Below are 19,398 nucleotides of genomic sequence, written 5' to 3'. Positions count from 1 at the left end.
TGAATCCAGCTGAGAATCTGTGGAGGGAGCTAAAGATCAGGGTGATGGCAAGGAGACCCTCCAACCTGAAAGAGGTGGAGCTCATTGCAAAAGATGAATGGGCAAAAATACCAGTGGTATTACTGGTCAATACTGGTCAGCAATTATAGGAAGTGTTTGATTGGTGTAATAGCCAATTAAGACTTTTCTATTAATTATTGAGAAGGGTATGAATAATTTTGGACATGCCACTTTTTGTTCAAATGTAAATAAAAGCTGAGAAATTATTTTTTCCACAATGATGGCCCTTGTACATTGTCTTATTATCTTTTGGGAGACACCTGTGTCATTTCCAATCAAAAAAAACTTGCTGGTTGAATAAAAGTAACTTTAAGTCAAAATTTGCTAGGGGTATGAATAATTTCGGGCTTGATGGTATGTGATGACCTGTAGAGTATTTGCTATGAGAAACACAGTGAGTTCGGCTTTCATATCTTTGAAGATGCTTTGTATGTAGCGTAACTAATAAGATTAAGCCAAATACCACATTAGAAAGGGCCAGTATTCATCTTTGAAGCTAAATTCATCTGATGTCACAAGAGAAAGCATGTGAATTATGAAACAATGAGCTTATAATTCATAGATGAGACATATTATCCCACTTGTAGTGCTGATCATTTAAAAAGCAACACAGTGGCTATAAAGTAGCCTAGAAATAAAAGGGTTGTCAGGACTTTTAATCAGAAATATTGTTAATCTCTTGGGAGAACTGTTTTTCAAATGCATGGTTTTCATGATCAGAGACTCTGCCACTTTCTTGGATACAGCACCTTATTATTTTTGCATTTATGAACATCTGACAGTTTGCTTTGCAGTCATTTCAGACCACATCAAATTCAGACCAATTAACCAGAAATGACAAGATTTCTGATGTCAGCAGTGGTTCTCGTTGACCCAGCATGTTCAAGGATAAGAAAATCCTGTGGGACCAGTCCTGGTGGATTAATGTTTAATGATTTAACTCCTGACACACTAACTCTGATTAAGGGCATTCATGCAGGGACAGCAGCACACCAAGAAAACAAATGGCCAACTTCAAAAAACAGTTCAATTTTATTTTGTTCATTTTTCCTATTGTTTATACAGAATGGTATTATGAAAATATAGTTTTTTATAGTTTATGTACATTTTTAACATTTGCACTTAATGTTGGCCAGCATCTACCACCATCATATCATAAATATGCTATTACCAGTGTGTTTTATGTATGCATCACTACTAGATAATTAAATATGCAGACAGCGTGAATGAAGCACACTATAGGATTTAGAATTAGGTCTCTACACGTTAAAACTGGACTTGTAATGCATGAGAGGACATCTAGGTCTTTGCATAGCATGAGTAAAACAAGAACATGTAACTATTTCTGTTAGTTTTTATTAAAGCTCTAATTTGGATCACAGAAATCTGTAGGATGAAAACACAAAACAATCATTATACACCGATAAGGCATAACATTATGACCACCTGCCTAATATTGTGTTGGTCCTCCGTTTGCTGCCAAAACAGCCCTGACCCATCAAGGCCTGGACTCCACTAGATCCCTGAAAGTGTGCTGTGCTATCTGGCACCAAGATGCTAGCAGCAGATCCGTTAAGTCCTCCAAGTTATGAGGTGGGGTCTCCATGGATCTGACTTGTTTGTCCAGCACATCCCACAGATGCTCGATTTGATTGAGATCTGGAGAATCTGGAAGTCAAGTCAACACCTAAAACTGGTTGTTGTGCTCCTCAAACCATTCCTGAACCATTTTTGCTTTGTGGCACGGTGCATTATCCTGCGGAAAGAGGCCACAGCCATCAGGGAATATCGTTTCCATGAAAGAGTGTACATTGTCTGCAACAACACTTGGCTAGGTGGTACATGTCAAAGTAACATCCACATGGATGGCAGGACCCAAGGTTTCCCAGCAGAACATTGCCCGAAGCATCACACTGCCTCCGTCACCTTGCGTTCTTCCCATAATGCATCCTGGTGCCATGTGTTCCCCAGGTAAGCGACACTCATGCATCCGGCCATCCATGTGACGTGAAAGAAAACGTGATACATCAAACCAGGACCACCTTCTTCCATTGCTCCATGGTCCAGTTCTGATTCTCATGTGCCCATTGTTGGTGCTTTTGGCGGTCAGCATGAGCACCCTGACTGGTGTGCTGCTATGCAGCCCCATACACAACAAACTACAATGCACTGTGTATTCTGACACCTTTCTATCAGAATCAGTATTATCTTCTTCAGCAATCTGAGCAACAGTCATCTGTTGGATTGGATCACACGGTACGACTTTTTTTTCCGATAGTGCATCAATGAGTCTTGGGTGCCCATGACCCTGTCGCTGGTTCACCACTGTTTCTTCCTTGGACCACTTTTGATGGATACTGACCACTGCAGACCAGTAACACCCCACAAGACCTGCAGTTTTGGAGATGCTCCGACCCAGTCGTCCAGCCATCACAATTTGGCCCTTGTAAAACTTGCTCAAATCCTTATGCTTGCCCATTTTTCCTGCTTCTAATGTATGAACTTTGAGGACAAAATGTTCACTTGCCAAATATATCCAACCCGCTAACAGGTGCAATGATGAAGAGATAATCTGTGTTATGTCTGTGAAGATTCTTGGTTACAATTAAGGGGATATAGTACGAGTTAAAGGGATGCTGTGCAGTGGCTTTTATAAAGACAAAACCTTGTTAGGGTACCAACTTGCAGCTTCACCTTCACTATATCACTGTAAGAGAATCAGGGAAGTACTTTCTCTGCTGAGGCTACTGGTGTTAACTTTTAAACTCTGGCACTGCTCATCTCTTGGATACTGCATTTCTTAACCTCACAGTCGGGTTAATGCTCTCCAGGGTGGCTCCTGCCAACAAGCAGAGAATGCACCTCTCTTGGACGTCTTCCTGTTGTAGTGATTAGTTAGACGGTTCTCCGGCCTACAAAGTTCTGTGGGGTTTGCATGTTGCCTCTGTGCCTGCATAGGTGTTGTCAAGACGCTCCATTTTCCTCCCACAGTCCAAATACAGTCATGGTCATGTTGCGATGGGGTTGTGTCAGCTGATAGGCTCCAGCCCCCCATGCAACCCTCCTAACGATAAAGCAGCTATAGCAGGATGGATAGATAGAAAACAGTTGCCCCTCATGGGCATTTTCCACATTTGATTAAACATGGCAGTTTCAGTGGAAAAATAACACAACCTTTGTCACAAAATAAATGAAAGAACTTTAGTGAGAGTGTTACTGATCAATAGCAATGAGAGGGAACAATGCATTTGGCTTATCTGAACATTGCAAGAGACCTGGGGGAACTTTTGTTTATTGGTTTTTAGCCTTGTTGTGATTTTTCAAACTGTGGTCATCGGTCAGTATTGTTAAGGGGATAGAAGTACAGGGCTGAATCTAGCAACAAAATGTTCCACATCACCATTATTATAGGATTCATGTTTTATTCCAAAAAAGAGACCATTTCAGGCACTTGTAAATTACAATATTTTTCTTTCCTCTGAGATGCCATGAACTGTCCTGGGCAATTTTCCACACACAAGAGAACACAGTAACTCAGGCAACATACTGGACTCAGACAGAAAAACAAGACAAGTTATGTAGGGCCTGTACTATGATGCATCTGCACCTAATTTTTAGCATTTCTATCTAACATTTGATCATTACTAAACAGACTTCAGATTCCCAGCGTAAAATACTCTATACAGGCTAAAATAAGTGCTAAAAATTATTTGCAAGGCTGTAGAGTCCATCTCAGGTTTGGTTTCCTTTATAAAATGCACCACAGAATCATTTTATGTGTCCATGTTGCCCCTCTGTCCAAGGTACAGCTTGATTTCACACCTTTAGCATTTTAAATAAACATCTCCCAATGCTAATTTTTCTTTTTCAGCATCTTCTACTTTTCTCTTTCACCTGCTGTTCCACTTCTTAACAGTCTCATACCGTCATTCCACTGTATCTTCTGTTTTTGGCACACTACCTCTTTATTTCACCACTCTTTGCTCTCCTCAGTCTCCTTTGTCATTGCTGCTGTCCTGCAGTCCCACAACATTCGCCAAACGCTTCGCCCTGATGGGAGGCAACTGTTCGTACGTATTGAAACCGAGCTCTGAGTGCTGTTGGGGCAAACGGAAGAGCAGCAAGTGGTTCTTCAACATCTGAAAATGAGATAATGAGAATAAGGAGGATGGGAAGAAGAGCAACAGAAGTGGTGCAAACCAGTTATTTCCCACGAGAAGTGCTTTTGCCTAAGGAGGTGCTTCTGAAGTTATCAAGTTATGTGGAGAGACTGTGGAACAGCTCAGCTAATTTTAAGAAAAAAAGAAATGAAATTATAATTTGATTCAGTTCTTTCAGCTCTAAAGCCAATACACACAGGAAGAAACCAGCAGCAATGTGGTGACAAATGATAATGGAACACAAAACAAACATAGGGAAAGCAAAGTGGGCAAATACTCAGTTAAACTAATCTCAAATTAGAGGCAACGCAATTTGAAAGAGCAAATGATATCATCGATTGATGAATAACACTATTACAGAGTTCCCCTAAAGTTTACCACAAGAAAAAAAAATCCATGGCTTTGATTCTTACCATTTCAAGCACATCAAAATTAAAGAGCAGCTTATTTTACTATCTCCAACAAACCTAAACTGTACAGCTGCACTCTAAACCTATATATCATATCTATTTTTTTTTTCAAAAGTTACTGCTTTGATTATAGCTAAAAGAAACTAAATATGGGTGAATTGTCATTATTGGAATCTGGACTGGCCAATTTCACTTCGAAATATTTTTGGTGGGACATATAAAACTGGATATTCACTGATGACCAGCTGTCGGTTATAAAGCAATGGGCAACGACTGAATCATATTATATGTAAATGGGGCTGAATGCCTAAACACCATATAGTACAACTGAATGGTGTATAAATGGTTTTACAAAGCAAACAAGCAACCTCCTCAGGCAACAAAGTTGGGAAGCATTGGTGTGAAAGTCTTGCAGAACCACATGTTTATACATTTTATTTCTGCAGGACTGCAAGTTGCTATGTTGACGCTGGTATGCAGAGAAATAAGCAGTCTGTGTGTTGCATATTTACTGAATGAAAGTAAGATTATGCCTGAAATTACTGAAAAGTTGGATTTAAGAAAGAAAATATGTATCAAAGACATTATGGTTCGACTGAAATACATTAAAAAAACACAAGGAAAGACCAACAAGGAAACACAATCGACAGCTACTTAAATTTTTAACAAAATCAATAAAAACTAAGTTGCAATATTCAAAGATGCCAGGAAAAACAATTCAGCAGGCCAACAGGGACTTGGATGGAGGGCAACAAGAGGAAAAACAACAAGACTAGCTTGTCAGTAATGTGCAGAGACTGTGAAGAACACGTCATTAGAAACAGGAGACAGCCAGGGGGGAAAGTGGGTAATCAATGAACACTTCGCAGCATATAAAGCTCAAAGACAGATGGAGGAAAGGAAAACAAGCAGTGGAAACAAGGAGAGGAGTACCTCATCAGTCAGGTAGTAGATTTTCCTCAACATACTGTGTCGAGCTATTTCAACCTCCTGGAGAAAGACAAGAGGATTAAAGATCAAAGCTCCACCGGTGCATTTTATGTCTCAATGTCTAAAATTGCCCCTGAATGTTTTCAGTCTCCCTGCTCTGAAATAATGAATAATAAATAATAACTGTGTTTAAAAAAAAATAAAAAAATTAAAAAAAAATCGGCCAATGTATTTCTTATTCCATAAACCTTCAAAGTCACACATCATGAATTTAAATAATTTGGAACATGAGGGAGCTAAATTTGTGAAACCAATTCTGAGGCTGGCTCCACTAACACTTAATCAACAGCCACAGGACTAGCTTTGTATACTCGCTGAATCTTAAAGATGCTGCATGCAATGAGCTAGATACTTAACGTGCAAAAATGTGCGTAAATCCCCCTGAAAAAACTGAACACTTCTCACGAATCCAACCTTGTTTTCAATGCAGCTGCAGCACTTTCTGGATAGGTTAAGTCATTACATATGTGGCATACTGGGCGATAGGAAGTAACACACAGCGCAATCTTATTATAAATACATAATAAGAACTTTCACATAAAGCAGAGCAAGCAACTTAATCAAAAGAAGCTTCTTTTTAAGTGTTGTTTTTTCCATGAGTAATGAAATAGACTCCTTGTGGGGTAAGAAATCACATATTTTCCACATTTCCTATTCAGTACTTTGTGTACAGACAAGAAGTGTGCAGTGTAGTGTCATACCTGTGCTGCAGCATCCTGAGAGAAGATGAAGGAGTTAACGTGAGACAATGCAACCACATATAAGACGGGACACCAGGAGAACTTCAGGGTCCCCGTCACCAAAGAGCGAAAGTAAAGACGGAGGACAGGAAGGGAGTCTTCAGGGGGGGACGTGAACCGTTCAATAGGGATGGACAGCTTTGACACAAACACAGAGAGACAATCAAATAACTCACACCTGAGCACTCAACTTTACACTTGAAAAGTGAAGTAGTAAAATAGAAAGCGCCATCACTACCTGTGCCAGAGTGACCCCAAGGGACCTCAGCATCCCCACATGTTCCCCAAACACGGCCAGCCTCATGGTGGCGCTGTACCTCCTCTGCAGAGGCAAGAGCACCCAGCAGCCAAACAACCGATCTCCAAAAGACACGGCTTCATATTGGGCCAAAAGAGCCGAGTACAAATCCTGGAAGGAGGCAAGACCTGGAGGAGGCTCGTTCAGGTCCAAAGAGTCCAGCCTGGATCCCCTGGAAACGGAGGTTTTTGTTTATTAGGACCCTTGTCATGTATTATGTATTTCAGGTACTTAATTTGGAGTTGGTACTAAAGGGAAAATAATCTGAAATGTTTAATATGACTTATCAGACCTTGTCAGCAGTCTGAATAGACCCCAGGTCAGTTTCTGAACAGGCCTCTCCAGGAACAAGTCACTGGAACACAGGAACACACAGGACAGGCGGGCGAGCTTAGCCACAGGAAGGACCGCCTACAAAATGACAAAATACAGATACAGAAACAAATTAAAAAAAACACAGAGACACCACAATTCACAGAAGAGCTAGACTATTGTGGAAGAGTCTTTGGTGTTTATGCTTAAAAATGATTAAAATGGTTAAGTGATAATCTAATCAATGGATGATTGAAAACTTAGCTTCTCAAAAACTCCTGTTATTAAATTCTTGTATTTTGTTTCTTTGTACTGTTTTGATGTTTTTTCATTGTGTTTTGGATCCTTAATTCAACTTCATTGTACACACTTTTATTTGATGGATCTACTTGATTGCGATAGTGAATTGCTTTAAAAAATTTTTCCCCACAAAGATTTTTGATTTTTTTAAAAGTTGAGTGTTTTTGTGTCATTATTATAGTATTATTTGATTAATCAGTTCAGCTCCAACTGTTATTTGGGATACACTATGTCAGCTGAAATGCAAAATAATGTATTTTACTTTTTATTTAATTAATACACTGACTTCAGTTAAACCTGACAGAGTTTTCCTTTTTCTGATTCAAGGTTTTAAGGATACAAAAAATGCTTGATCAAAAGCCCCCTGAGGCAAATTTGAGATGTTGGGTTATGCAAATAAAACTTGTCTTGTTTAAGTACCTTTATGGTATCCTCCCTCCAGACCTCCAGCAGCAGCAGCCACTGCAGACAGTGCGTCACTGCCTGCAGAGAGCCCTGAGGAAGCTCCTCCACCGCCAGCCCCCCACCATCAGACACCCCTGTTCTCTCGTACAGGCTGACGAGTGGGAGAAAAGGCCAGTCTAAAGGCAGGATGGGACCAGTGAGCTCTGGGAGGAGATGGGATTTGATCCAAGGGTTGTGGCCCAGGATAGCATCCCGGGACACCAGTACAGAGGACTCCAAATGGGCCAGGTGAGTGAGAAAACAGCCTCGTATGGACGGCAGCTGGACGCAAGCTTCTCTCAGGAGAGCGCCGACAGTCTGCAGCGATGGAGAAGTGTGTTGTTGTGTCTCCTCGTGAAGCTTCAGCTCCCCCAACTCTACAGCTTCAGGCCCTCCACTGTGTCCTTCTCTGGAAGCCAAACAAAGAGACATCAACTGATAATCGAATAAAGTGTTGAAGAGGAACATCACTGTTAGTAGAAATGGGTCATGGGCTAATTTGATCTTATTCCAAAGAAATGTAATTTTGAATATAATGTAATTTTGCAAAATTAGATTACAATCATGGGTCGCATTTTGTAAAGCAATAATCTAAACAATTATTTAGTAGTGAACAAAGCAAAAGGTCAAAGCAAGAATTCAGGATCTTTAGAATGATTGTGTTGGGACTTGATTAAATGGGTAAACTCACGATATAAAGTCCTTGCTAAAGATAATAGTGGAGAGCAGTTCGTGTGCCAGGTATTCACTGCCTGGCAATAGCCATGGCAGTAGAACCAGCGCCACTTGGTGGTAAAGTGAGGCATGTTTCGCTACTTCTGGCTCAGTTGGAACCTGAGAAAAGTCAGAAAACAGAAAAAAATTGGATTAGATTAATTAACACAGTTTTATATTATAAATAGATACACAAAGAAATGAAAATTTTTTAACCCCAGATGAAACCTGATCTTATACACAAATTATCCAAAAATAGGATGACTTGCACCTGCCTCCTCAATACAAGGCAAAACTGAATGAACTAGTTTTGAAATATAAAATAAACTAAAATACAGGATGCGTGATGTGGCATTACTCTTCAGAGGCTGATTCTTCATTTTGGTTCATAACAAAAACTACTACAATCTTAAAGAATGCAACAATCTAAACTGTATGTTTCGGCTCAACAGTTCTGTGTGTATGAGGGTTTAGTTTATGTTAGAACCTACCTGTCTGTGTGCCAGCCGTAGCAGCAGGTAGAGAAGATGGTGTTCATGACGGAGAAGCCAGGCTCTGGTGTGAGAAAGTTTGGGCGTAGCCTGACTGCAGCGATGCAGGTAACTGATCAGAGGCTTTGACAAGAGGAGGCCAGTGAACTAGAGTGTGGGAGAGAGCATCAGACACAGAAAAGTTGAAGAATTAAATGAATACAGGAATTATTTATGTGTTGCCACAAGATGGCAGCAAAACTTAACTTGACTCAACAATCGGCCACAACACAACCCAGACTGCCACGAGGATGAATTTTTTTATTTTAACCAGAGGCTACGCACTGTACTGATTATTATCTCCACTTTGGCTAAAGCTAAACAGTAAAATCACCTCGTAAGAAAAAACTGAATGTTAGTGAAGCTGTAGTTGATATCTAGACTTAACATATATATGTAGTAAACTCCTTGTAGTAAAGGAATTTCTTAAGTTGGCTTTCAAGATCAGTGTCATGAAATCACTGTTTGACCAAATATGAAATATAGTCACAATCTCTCCAACTGCTCCTGAATTAATCCAGAAAGGTATTTTGGCAAAACACTACTATGTGATACTGAGGTTGATCTTTTGGATATTTAATTCCATCCCTTTATCATTGATTTCTCTGAGACATTTGTGTAATTTTTTTCATGATTGTTGTTTATGGCCAAAGTCGTGTCTTATGAGGTCACAGTGATCTTTGGCCACCAAAATCTAAACAGTTCAATGTTGTGCGTAAGTAATATGCATATGATATGAAACTCTCCCTTAAGACACTACTGCTATTTTAAACTCTTCAACAAGACCTACCTTCTTGCTGAGACCTTTATGGATCCCTGTGATTGTTTCCACGAGGAGCCCCAGTCCTGTCAGAAGAGGGAAGGGGGAGCTGGGAACAACCAGTCCAGGACGATTCCTCCATCCTGAACAAGCCAAACCAGGCAGGTTAGGAGTCGTTTCTGGGCCCAGATGACTGGACTGCTGAAGATTACACACTACTGATGAAGACCTGGTGTGAAAAAACAGAAATGTTTCTCAGATTGTGCTGTTAAAAGTGTAAATAAAAAAGCACAACTGCCATCTTCTTTTATTATTTAGACATTAACTGTGTTATGTAATCAAGGATGACATACTCAAGATTCTTCATCAGTCCTTGTACAGAATCGTGACTCATTAGTGGGAGAAGAACCTCAGATGTTAGCAACTCAAGTTCTTGGAGAGTCTCCACTGGCTTGAAACAGTTCTGTGGAAGAGTCACATTACATAAAGACAAAGATGTAAGTTCAATAATTTGTTAAAATGTTATACTTTCACTCAAAGTTTGTGTGAAGGAGATAAGAAAACTGTTTCAATAAACTTCAGACGTGTCAGAAAATAATAGCTGGCAACATCTGAAAACACTGTGGATTGTAGGCAGTTACCCTAACTGCATATACTTACTGACAGAGCACAAGTTTGTTACTGCTTTATATGGACTTTAATGGAAATGTTTGTGGACATGCAGTCAGAGTTAGCAAATGTCTCGAAAAGCTGTCTTATTTAGCCGCTTTTGTTTAAGTTAGTACATACATGATAGCTTTATAGCATGTCAAAGCACTGAGAGTTCCACAAATACTTGAGATTTTACTTCCTACTTTACCACTACTTCCATAAAGCATGGCTTTACAACAATTCTGATACACACAGAAACCAGTATGAGGTATGAGGCAGGAAGCAATACCTGTCTGGAGAGCTGGTGGTAGTAAGCTTCTAGATAGACCAGGTAAGCTGGTATCACAGTGAGGCTGCTGTCTTTCTGAACTGGATTATCAAGACTCTTGAGAAAACCCTTCAAATGCCCCAACAAGGCTGCCTGCAACCCTGTGACATGACCCCAAGACACCGGAGGAGGCGGGGGGCATTCATCTCCCTGAGAGCTGTAATAAAAAAAAGAGAGACGGCAACATGTAGACGCAGAGGATTCATATCAACAGTGTTTGCCTCTTTAACCTAAATGTGAGCCTTTAATCTCTGCAGCAGAGATTTCAGTTTTCATGCAGTGATTCATGCGTACCTGACCATGCCGGCCTGTAGCTCCTGGTGACATCCAGCAGTGTGTGTGACTTGTGTGAGCAGAGACAGCTGAGCCAGGAGACGCTGGAGCTGCAGAGGTAGCAAAGGATCTGAGGGGGAAAGAACTCTGTGGACGGACTGCAGCGTCTTCACCAAAGCTGGATACAGGTCTCTGAGGAAGTAACAGTAAAGAAATAAAAGAAGATGAAGAAGAACCTCATTTTAAGTTTTATTTTGATGCAAAAACTTGTACATTAGCAGGAATGTAGCACAACATGGAAGTGAAGCAGTTTTGTTCATTTAAATGTGAAAGTGCAATAAAAAAAAAAAAAAAAACATATATACACATGATCTCAGTACTGATCAAAATAGTCATGATTATCATTTTGGCTGCATCATACAGCCCAAGTTAGTTGCATGGAAATATTTTGGCTACAGAAAGGCTGATGTTGACCAAAAACAGGACCACAGCCTGCACTGTCTTGCAATTGTGCCACTATTTGAAACAATTTAAAGCTACATAAAGCTTTGTATGATGAGTGTAAAGCCAGACCTCTCCAAAGAAAAGAACTATTTTGGATGCTTTTGCCAGTGTTATGCCACATGAGAAAAGTTCCAAGTGGTTCCCAATCAAAAAAACAAAAAACTACCAGCCTTTTAAAAATTATTTTACATTTTTGATTAAGAAAATCACCCACATCATCCAAGAATTGTTCATTCTTTACAAATAGTCATTCAGGACTTCATATTACAGAAAACCTAAATATTGTATGCCAGTTTTTGATAGTATCTTGCAGCTCTAATCTCAACCATAATTTACTGTGTATTGTCTTACCAGGTGACATAACAGCACTCACCAGCACATTTAAAAAAATGTTTTCAGTCTGCTTGGTCACCATACAGGCAGCTGCTTACTAATAAAACAGCTGACTGTGTATTGGGCCTGTGTTTGCTCAGGAGTCTTCAGCCTCATCGCATTTTAACTTACATGTATAATTTGCAGGCCTGTCCGTAGCCGGCTGATACGGCCCACAGCCTGTAGGCCTCCGTGGTGATCCTGAGGGCCTCGGTCGGTTCCAGCAGCAGCTCACTGGGCTCAGCACTCAGGAGACAAGACAAACGCTCTCTTACTCCGAGAGAATTCAGCTGGAGAGAGGACAGAAGAAGATACTGAATACTGGTGGAAATGCTCACATGAAAACATGCTTATACTCTTCATTAGGGGTTACGAATATAACTGCACTGTATGTAAGGAACATCAAAGTATTGCTATTAATCTTCTGTATTAAATGTGTTTATGTTTTGTAATTTACAAATAATTTTAGATCCATGGAGATGCACACTGTATGGATAAAGACAGGGTATGAACCCTCCATACACCACTGCAAACATTTTTAAGCTGCCAGTAACAATATCGACACAGCTCAACCAGTTATTACAGACAGTCACCAATGGTATTCTATCACTTCAAGCTACACCTTGCATAATAAGTACATTATTACTACATTGAGATTATTACCAGTCTGGCACATGCATGTCTGCCAGAGGTAGCCAAAACCCTCAACAGCTTCACGGCGCTGGCTAGTGGTAGTCCATAGATGGACAGAGGAGGGAGTGAAGCTAATGGTGACCAGGAAGTGGGAAGGAACTCTGACATCACCGTCTCCATCAGACGGGGGCAATCCAACACCTGCGAGTGAAATACAATAAATAGTGAAACAGTGATTCAGCAATTGAATGAATGAGCATGTAGATTTGTTGGTGTTGCTACCTGTGTGGCAGAGGAGGAGGAGTGCCGAGCGATACGAGTCAGGATCTCCAGCACATCCTGAACCACCCGAGGCGATGGTCGGACCACCTCAAGAATGTAGCGTAGCCTGGGCAGCAGTTTCATCTTTAACAAACCCTGACACAGACAAGAAGAAAATGGCCAGACAGCCAACAGTTTTTTTCAGCCTTAATAGACAAAGCTCAAGGACAAGTACAAAGTAAGAAGAATGACCTCTGCTCATTTACCTTGATAACATCCTGTCTCGCCACATCATGATCACTCTTTCTTTCCTCTTTCTCCTTGGCCGTCTCCTTGAGACTTTCATCCAGACCTTCATCTTCCTCGTCTTCCTCTTCCTGAGCAGTCGGCAGCAGAGGGAAGGAGGCCAGACCACGAAACCAGGAGAAGGTGCAGTCCAAACACTCCTACGAAGAGAAGCAAACCAAGTAAGAACCCAAGGAAGTCATCACTGGTTACAAACACTTGTGTGGAGCAGAAAACACTATTCTCTCATATATCACTAAAATGTTTTGTTTTGTGCTGATGGGTCATTGCTGTGGTGTTTATGCATTGCACTTGGAGATCCGGTTACGCTTTTTATTTAAAACATATCTTAGTTAGAAGCTATGCAGAAATGAGTGGTTCAGTGGTGCAGAAAATGTGTGGGTGTAGCTTAAACATCTTCCTAATTACTACTGTGTTAGTATACATGGGTGCACTGCTAAGGGTGATCTTACCTCATCTTCTGCAGACACCAGGAGTGCTTTAAGTGTATGCACAGCTGCCGACATCACTCCCTCAACACTGTCATCCAGTGCAAATCGGAGCAGAAAGACCAAACCGGCGTCGAGCAGAGAAGACACCATGTTGCCTTTCAGAACTGACAGATACTCCCCAGCGCGTGCCTACAGGACACAAAACATTGTCACATAAATGACTACAGGCACATTTTCTCTGCAGGTAGGTGTGACTCTATGTAAAAGTAAGTTTGGTACCTTTGAGAGGATGTTGGCCAGAGTGCTGAGGGCCAGATTCCTCTGCTGGATGATCTGACTCCGAGACAGCAGAAAGAGTTCCTTCAGGGAATAACCTGCCCGCTAGGAAAAAAAATCTGAACTGTCAAGGTTGCAAACATAAACAGAATCATGTTTTTTGGCTCGTGATGTTGCTTTTTGCTCATTTACTGGCCTGATAAAAAATAAAAATTATGGGACATTATTGCCAAGTGCTTGCTCAAAGGGAATCCAAACGAAAATACGGATGTGTTGGATTTCTCTGTATAATGAAATGCAGTGAGATGAACTGAGAAAGGGAAGGGAATGCTTTAGAACCTGCCTGAGAGTCCTCAAGTTCATGAAGAATAGATCTGAAGGCATTATATTCATTTCATTCCCACCAAAAGGGAAAAAAAGAATAATAAAAGAGGGCCCTTTTTTGTCTTTTTTGTCTTATTACTTACTGACCTCAGGTTCCTCTCCGTGGTGGTGCAGACCCAAGTGGGTGGGCAGATCCTCAGTGGGTGCAATTAAGCTCCCTGTGAAGTCAAAACGAGCCTGCATGGCCTATTAGAACACACAAAAACACAGAAAGTGTTGACTGAGATACACATCTGTCACTTGAGTTTGAAACCAGAATAAATGAATAAGGTCTTAGCAGAAATTATCTCTTGCCTTCTTAGTTCCTTTTCTTCTGGGTGCAGGCAAGTCTCTCATCCACTCCAGCTTCTCCGGCTCCAGTTTATCCATGTGGACCCATTCCTTCTGAGGCTTCACTGGCAGATCCTCCTCTGATTCATAGACACAGACACACAATGGGGCAAAAGTGACTTCAGTAAAAATGATGAACAGTGTATATCGCTTAATACAACTGCAGTCAAATAAGGCTACATGAGATGCACAACCCTCAGCGCTACTCTGTAAAAAGCTGACGCAGCATTTGGTTACTTTTTTTTTTGTAAAATGAAATGGCATAAAGACAAGGCTGCACAGTGGCGTAGTGGTTAGCACTTTCGCCTTGCAGCAAGAAGATCCCTGGTTCGCGTCCCGGCTTTCCCGGGATCTTTCTGCATGGAGTTTGCATGTTCTCCCTGTGCATGCGTGGGTTCTCTCCGGGTACTCCGGCTTCCTCCCACAGTCCAAAAATATGTTGAGGTTAATTGATTATTCTAAATTGCCCGTAGGTGTGAATGTGAGAGTGCTTGTTTGTCTTTGTATGTAGCCCTGCGACAGACTGGTGACCTGTCTAGGGTGTCCCCTGCCTTCGCCCGAGTCAGCTGGGATAGGCTCCAGCCCCCCCCCCGCGACCCTAGTGAGGATTAAGCGGTGTATAGATAATGGATGGATGGATGGATGGAAATGGCATAAATAATGTCTTTGTGTGATCCATTAGCAACACATTCATTATTACTTAAAATATTCTCTGTATGATATGCAGTAACCTAAAAGCAGAGAGTGGCTACTTCTGGGTCATTTTGGACTCTCTGCTTATCACACAAAGTGAAGTCAATAAGCAGCTTTAGGTTTGGATTTTAGCCAAGTAGAAAAGGCATCTTACATCAGTTATACTTTTAAATAATTAGAGGTTAGATGGTCAGGAAAGTGGGGAAAGAGAGCAGTGAGAGGATCAAAGAGATAAATGTGATGCAGGGGAGAGATAGAAGCAAGAAAGGAGGGAGAGAAAGCTGGCAGACAGCCATGTGTGATGGCCTTCCTTAAAAACTGAACAAACTCTGTCTCTGTACATTACTGATTTCTCCCAAAAACGTCCTTGTGATGGACGGTCTTACCAACAAAGTTTCATCTCATCAGACAAGACACAACATGAAATAATTGCTCATACTAAAGTCATTCTATAATTTTTGTCTCCAGTATCAACAACAGGTAGCAGGAACGAACAAGCAAGGAGTGATAAAAGCATTTAATCTGAATAAATCATACCCGTCACAGCAGGTGGTGGTGACACTTCCTCTTCCTCTTCCTCCTCCTCCTCCTCCTCTCCTTCCATCTCCACTTCTTGGCCTTTCTGAAACAGCACATTAGCACTGGCAGACTTCAACTCTCTGCTTGCATTTTGAAGAGGAAGATCCTCCTTGTTGCTTTTGTCCTCGGCGTGTTTGGATGGTGAAGCAGCAGATGGGACGCTTTGGGCTTTGCGGGATCTAACAAACTCAACCAGTCCAGGATCTAGGAAGCAAAAACATAATTGTCTCATATGCAGTGGTCTGAACAAAATGGGGAAAGAAGGTTTAATGTGTTTGACTTTTGATACAAACTGGGTATACATCCTGTCTTTATTTCAATGCACAGCATATTAGGTAATAATTAAATATCATGTAGACACTGCTTTGCTTACCAAGCTGAGATAAGAGTTTCTGCTGCTCCTCCAGTATCTCAGACTGGGACATTGCTTGAAGCTTGGCCTGGTTCTCCTTGTGGATCCTCATGGTCTCTCCTGAGCTATCTGAGCCACCAAGCCCCTGCCCTGATACCAATGTGGGACCTGAGACTGCAGGGGGCTCTATTGAGCAGAGAAGCAGAGCAAGAAAGAAAAAGAGGCTGAAATTTCGTTATGAGAGGGGTATTTCAGTCAAAAGACTGTTCTCAATAAATAGGAAACAATTCCTATAGTGATTAAATTTTGGACCATAAAATTCAAGCATACTTACGATCTATATCCATACTAGTTTCTGTTGGGAGGTTCTGCTTTCTGAAGTCTGCTGTCTTGCCCTCCTTCAGTCTCTGTGCAGCAATCTGACGAGCAAAGATGCTTTTCTTTCCTCCAGCTGATGACTGTGGTGGCTTCATAGAAAGAGAAAGTAACCAGGTTCATTTTAACCAACAACGCAAACAGTTTTGCATAAAAATTTAAAGCATATTCGGAATACGGTGTATTCTGTATTAGCATGAATAGACAATCCATAGATGGGTGACAAATTACAATAAAACAACATTTCTGTCCATGATCTCTACCAGGATGACAATGCCTCCTTCCATTGGGCACAAAGGGTTAATTTAAATAGTATATAAATTATGACTCATATGTTCACATGCTGGCCCTGCGACAGACTGGCGACCTGTCTAGGGTGTCCCCTGCCTTCGCCCGAGTCAGCTGGGATAGGCTCCAGGCTCCAGGCTCCAGGCTCCAGGCTCCAGGCTCCAGGCTCCAGGCTCCAGGCTCCAGGCTCCAGTCCAGCCCCCCCCCCCCCCCCCCCCCCCCCCGACCCTAGTGAGGATTAAGCGGTGTATAGATGATTGATGGATGGATGGATGGATGGATGGATGGATGGATGGATGTTCACATACTTTGCCTTTGCCGTCATCACATCATCTGTGGGTGATTTTGGACTTATGTATAGGACAGCACTCCTTTACCACCTAACGAGCCAGTATCTTTTGAAGAAAGGTGTTAATTGCTCCTTTAGGGTTCCAGAGGCCTGTAGAATCAATGCGACTCAACCCTTTACTAAGACATTTTAAGTTGATTGTCCTTTATAAGTTGCACATTCAACTGCAGTCTTAATATTCCACCATCTCTGAGTCAGCTTCATAGTTTTTATAGAGTTCTGATCTCTGGGGACATGATCAAAGCGAAAGGTATGTCATCCACATTAGTTGTAAAATGCGTGCACACTGAAAATGGGTTTTGAATAGTTGTGGTGACATTGCCATCAGAAATTAAGTGAGCCTTTAGATCCTCAATAAATCAGATGCGGGGAGTGCATGAGGACTCTTGTGTTCATTCTTGCAGCCAACAACAGAACATTTTGTGTGTTTTGTTCTTCGCTGAGACGTTTTATAGTTGGCAGAATTAGCTCAAGAAACTAAACCAACTTGGTCTACTGCGGGGTAAATGCTCTTTCTGAATGGCTCACCTAGAAGTAGCAACCAGTGAAGGTGCAGGATTGTACAAAGTTTGAGCTAGATGACTATTGGCTGTGTGAGCAGTACATAGCAGCTCAGTTACCTCTCAGCTTGTAGTTTATAACAACCACAAAACACAATGAAAATATCTGTACATTTCCCAAATATAAATATCCTCAATTCACTCCAATGTTAAAATTTTAAGTTTTTTTTACATATCTATAATCAAAACACTAAAGAAGAGAAGACATTTGGGCCTCTAACCTGGTTGTTGGTCTCCGAGCGGTGCAGTACTTTGGGGAAAGCCGTGCCTGTAAACGCTGGTAGAGATATTGGAGCAGAGCTGGTATCTCTCTCCTTAGAGCGAAGAATAATGTTAGAGATCAATGAAAGACACAATGAAAATGATATACAACTGTATGTCAAACAAAACAAGACATGTTTGAAGAACACAAAATCTGCAAACTGAGGTTTATGTTGACCTTCCACTTTATTTATCCGATTTCACAAAAGGCACTCACAACAATCTTGGAGAGAACAGCGCTGATGTGAGTGTCGCTTCTGTCCAGCCTTTCCTCGGCATCCTCATCTTCAAAGGTGACACGGCCAGCTTTAAAGCGGGACTTTTTAGGAGGGGCAGGTGTTAGAGAGGGGAGCTGGTCTGGAAGATCTGCAATAAACATAACAGAACATTAGGTTTTTCAATTAACTATTGTTGCTGATACAACACATGGTTCACACAGTTGGTAGAGGATTCAAATGCCTTCAAAGCCTTTATTAGCTGATTTGGTTTCACCTTCTATGGTGACCACATCTCTCTGACTTCCTCCAGTCTCCCCACTGTCTCTTTCGGCTTCTCCAGCCTCTCCTCTCCTCTTGTCGGGACGTCGGACCACATTAGCAGCAGATGGAGCACCAGAGGTCAGAAAATGCTCCTGCTCTCTCAGGAGGTCTGCCTCAGAGTCAGTTGGTTTGGGACGCTGCAACATCCCTCTAAAGGACACAAAAGATGAAAGACGATGCCATGTATCTTCCTCTCTTAGCCTGTTGACTTGTGTTTCCCCATACTTCAACCTGAACCCACACTATCTATCTATCTATGGATCTATCTATCAGCCCTAACACTACCTCATGGATAGACTACCCAAAACACAAAATTGACACTACTAGACAGAAAGATAATGATTTAGGGGGCCCACAAAAATGACTTACAATACTTATATTACAAAGTATGACACTTTACGTTAATAAAACTCACTGCAACTTGCCTTTTGGCTTATTACAGTTTGCTTAGCTTTTAGCCAGTTCTGCCAAATTGGAGACCGTCGTAGCTGAAGATTCTGCTTTAAATTCAACATAATTTGAGGGTAAACTTGTCTAGTGTGGCTAATATTTATGCTAACTGGCGTCGTTTAAAGGTGTAAGAAAGGACAGAAAAAGACAAACTTGCGTGAATCACCCAAATAAATTGTCCAAACCAAGCTAGATACAGTTGTTTGGTTTTCACGTGTAGTTAAGTTTACATCCGACACACACAGCGGATGAATGCAACCTGCAGTAAACGTTAGCTAAACGCTAGCTTCATATCCGAAACCTTATTTATTTGAAGATGTAATTATCCAAAACTATACCAAACAGTATCACTTATAAGTGAGTGGTTTTGTTGTTTGAATTGTTGGTATAATAGTGTCAACTAACCTTCGGTTTTGGATCCTGGAAGAATTTTTGGCTCGACAAGTCACACGGACGGTTTTTAATGTGACACAACTGACGCCGCC

General features: G+C 41.3%; 1 protein-coding gene across 1 annotated transcript; it reads right to left on the bottom strand.

Moving 5' to 3' along the window:
• Positions 1-3,462: 3,462 nt before the first annotated feature.
• Positions 3,463-19,392, bottom strand: rpap1 (RNA polymerase II associated protein 1). Its single transcript, XM_023266245.3, has 27 exons — positions 19,319-19,392; positions 18,417-18,613; positions 18,142-18,290; positions 17,885-17,977; positions 16,426-16,558; positions 16,113-16,277; positions 15,698-15,943; positions 14,432-14,547; positions 14,225-14,323; positions 13,757-13,858; positions 13,499-13,666; positions 13,007-13,186; positions 12,762-12,896; positions 12,510-12,680; positions 11,979-12,136; positions 10,992-11,162; positions 10,659-10,854; positions 10,072-10,181; positions 9,749-9,947; positions 8,920-9,066; positions 8,406-8,548; positions 7,691-8,123; positions 6,951-7,069; positions 6,599-6,830; positions 6,322-6,498; positions 5,564-5,620; positions 3,463-4,199 (listed from the first exon to the last, which is right to left on the bottom strand). The coding sequence occupies exons 2-27, from the start codon at positions 18,607-18,609 to the stop codon at positions 4,050-4,052; spliced, it is 4,242 nt and encodes a 1,413-aa protein (XP_023122013.2). The 5' UTR covers positions 18,610-18,613; positions 19,319-19,392; the 3' UTR covers positions 3,463-4,049.
• Between the last annotated feature and the right edge of the window lie 6 nt (positions 19,393-19,398).

Source organism: Amphiprion ocellaris, chromosome 20, assembly GCF_022539595.1.
Source record: "Amphiprion ocellaris isolate individual 3 ecotype Okinawa chromosome 20, ASM2253959v1, whole genome shotgun sequence".
Lineage (NCBI taxonomy): Eukaryota > Metazoa > Chordata > Actinopteri > Pomacentridae > Amphiprion > Amphiprion ocellaris.
The sequence above is the reverse complement of the archived record's forward strand: the minus strand, read 5'-3'. Positions and strand labels throughout refer to the sequence as shown.

What these genes read in the sequence shown, in the direction of transcription:
- rpap1 (XM_023266245.3), bottom strand. Translation starts at nt 18,609, where the DNA reads ATGTTGCAGCGTCCCAAACCAACTGACTCTGAGGCAGACCTCCTGAGA. An exon ending in CAGGCCTGCAAATTATACAT is followed by an intron (nt 11,163 to 11,978) that starts GTAAGTTAAAAT and finishes TTACTTCCTCAG; the next exon opens with AGACCTGTATCCAGCTTTGG. An exon ending in TACGGCTGGCACACAGACAG is followed by an intron (nt 8,549 to 8,919) that starts GTAGGTTCTAAC and finishes GACTTTTCTCAG; the next exon opens with GTTCCAACTGAGCCAGAAGT.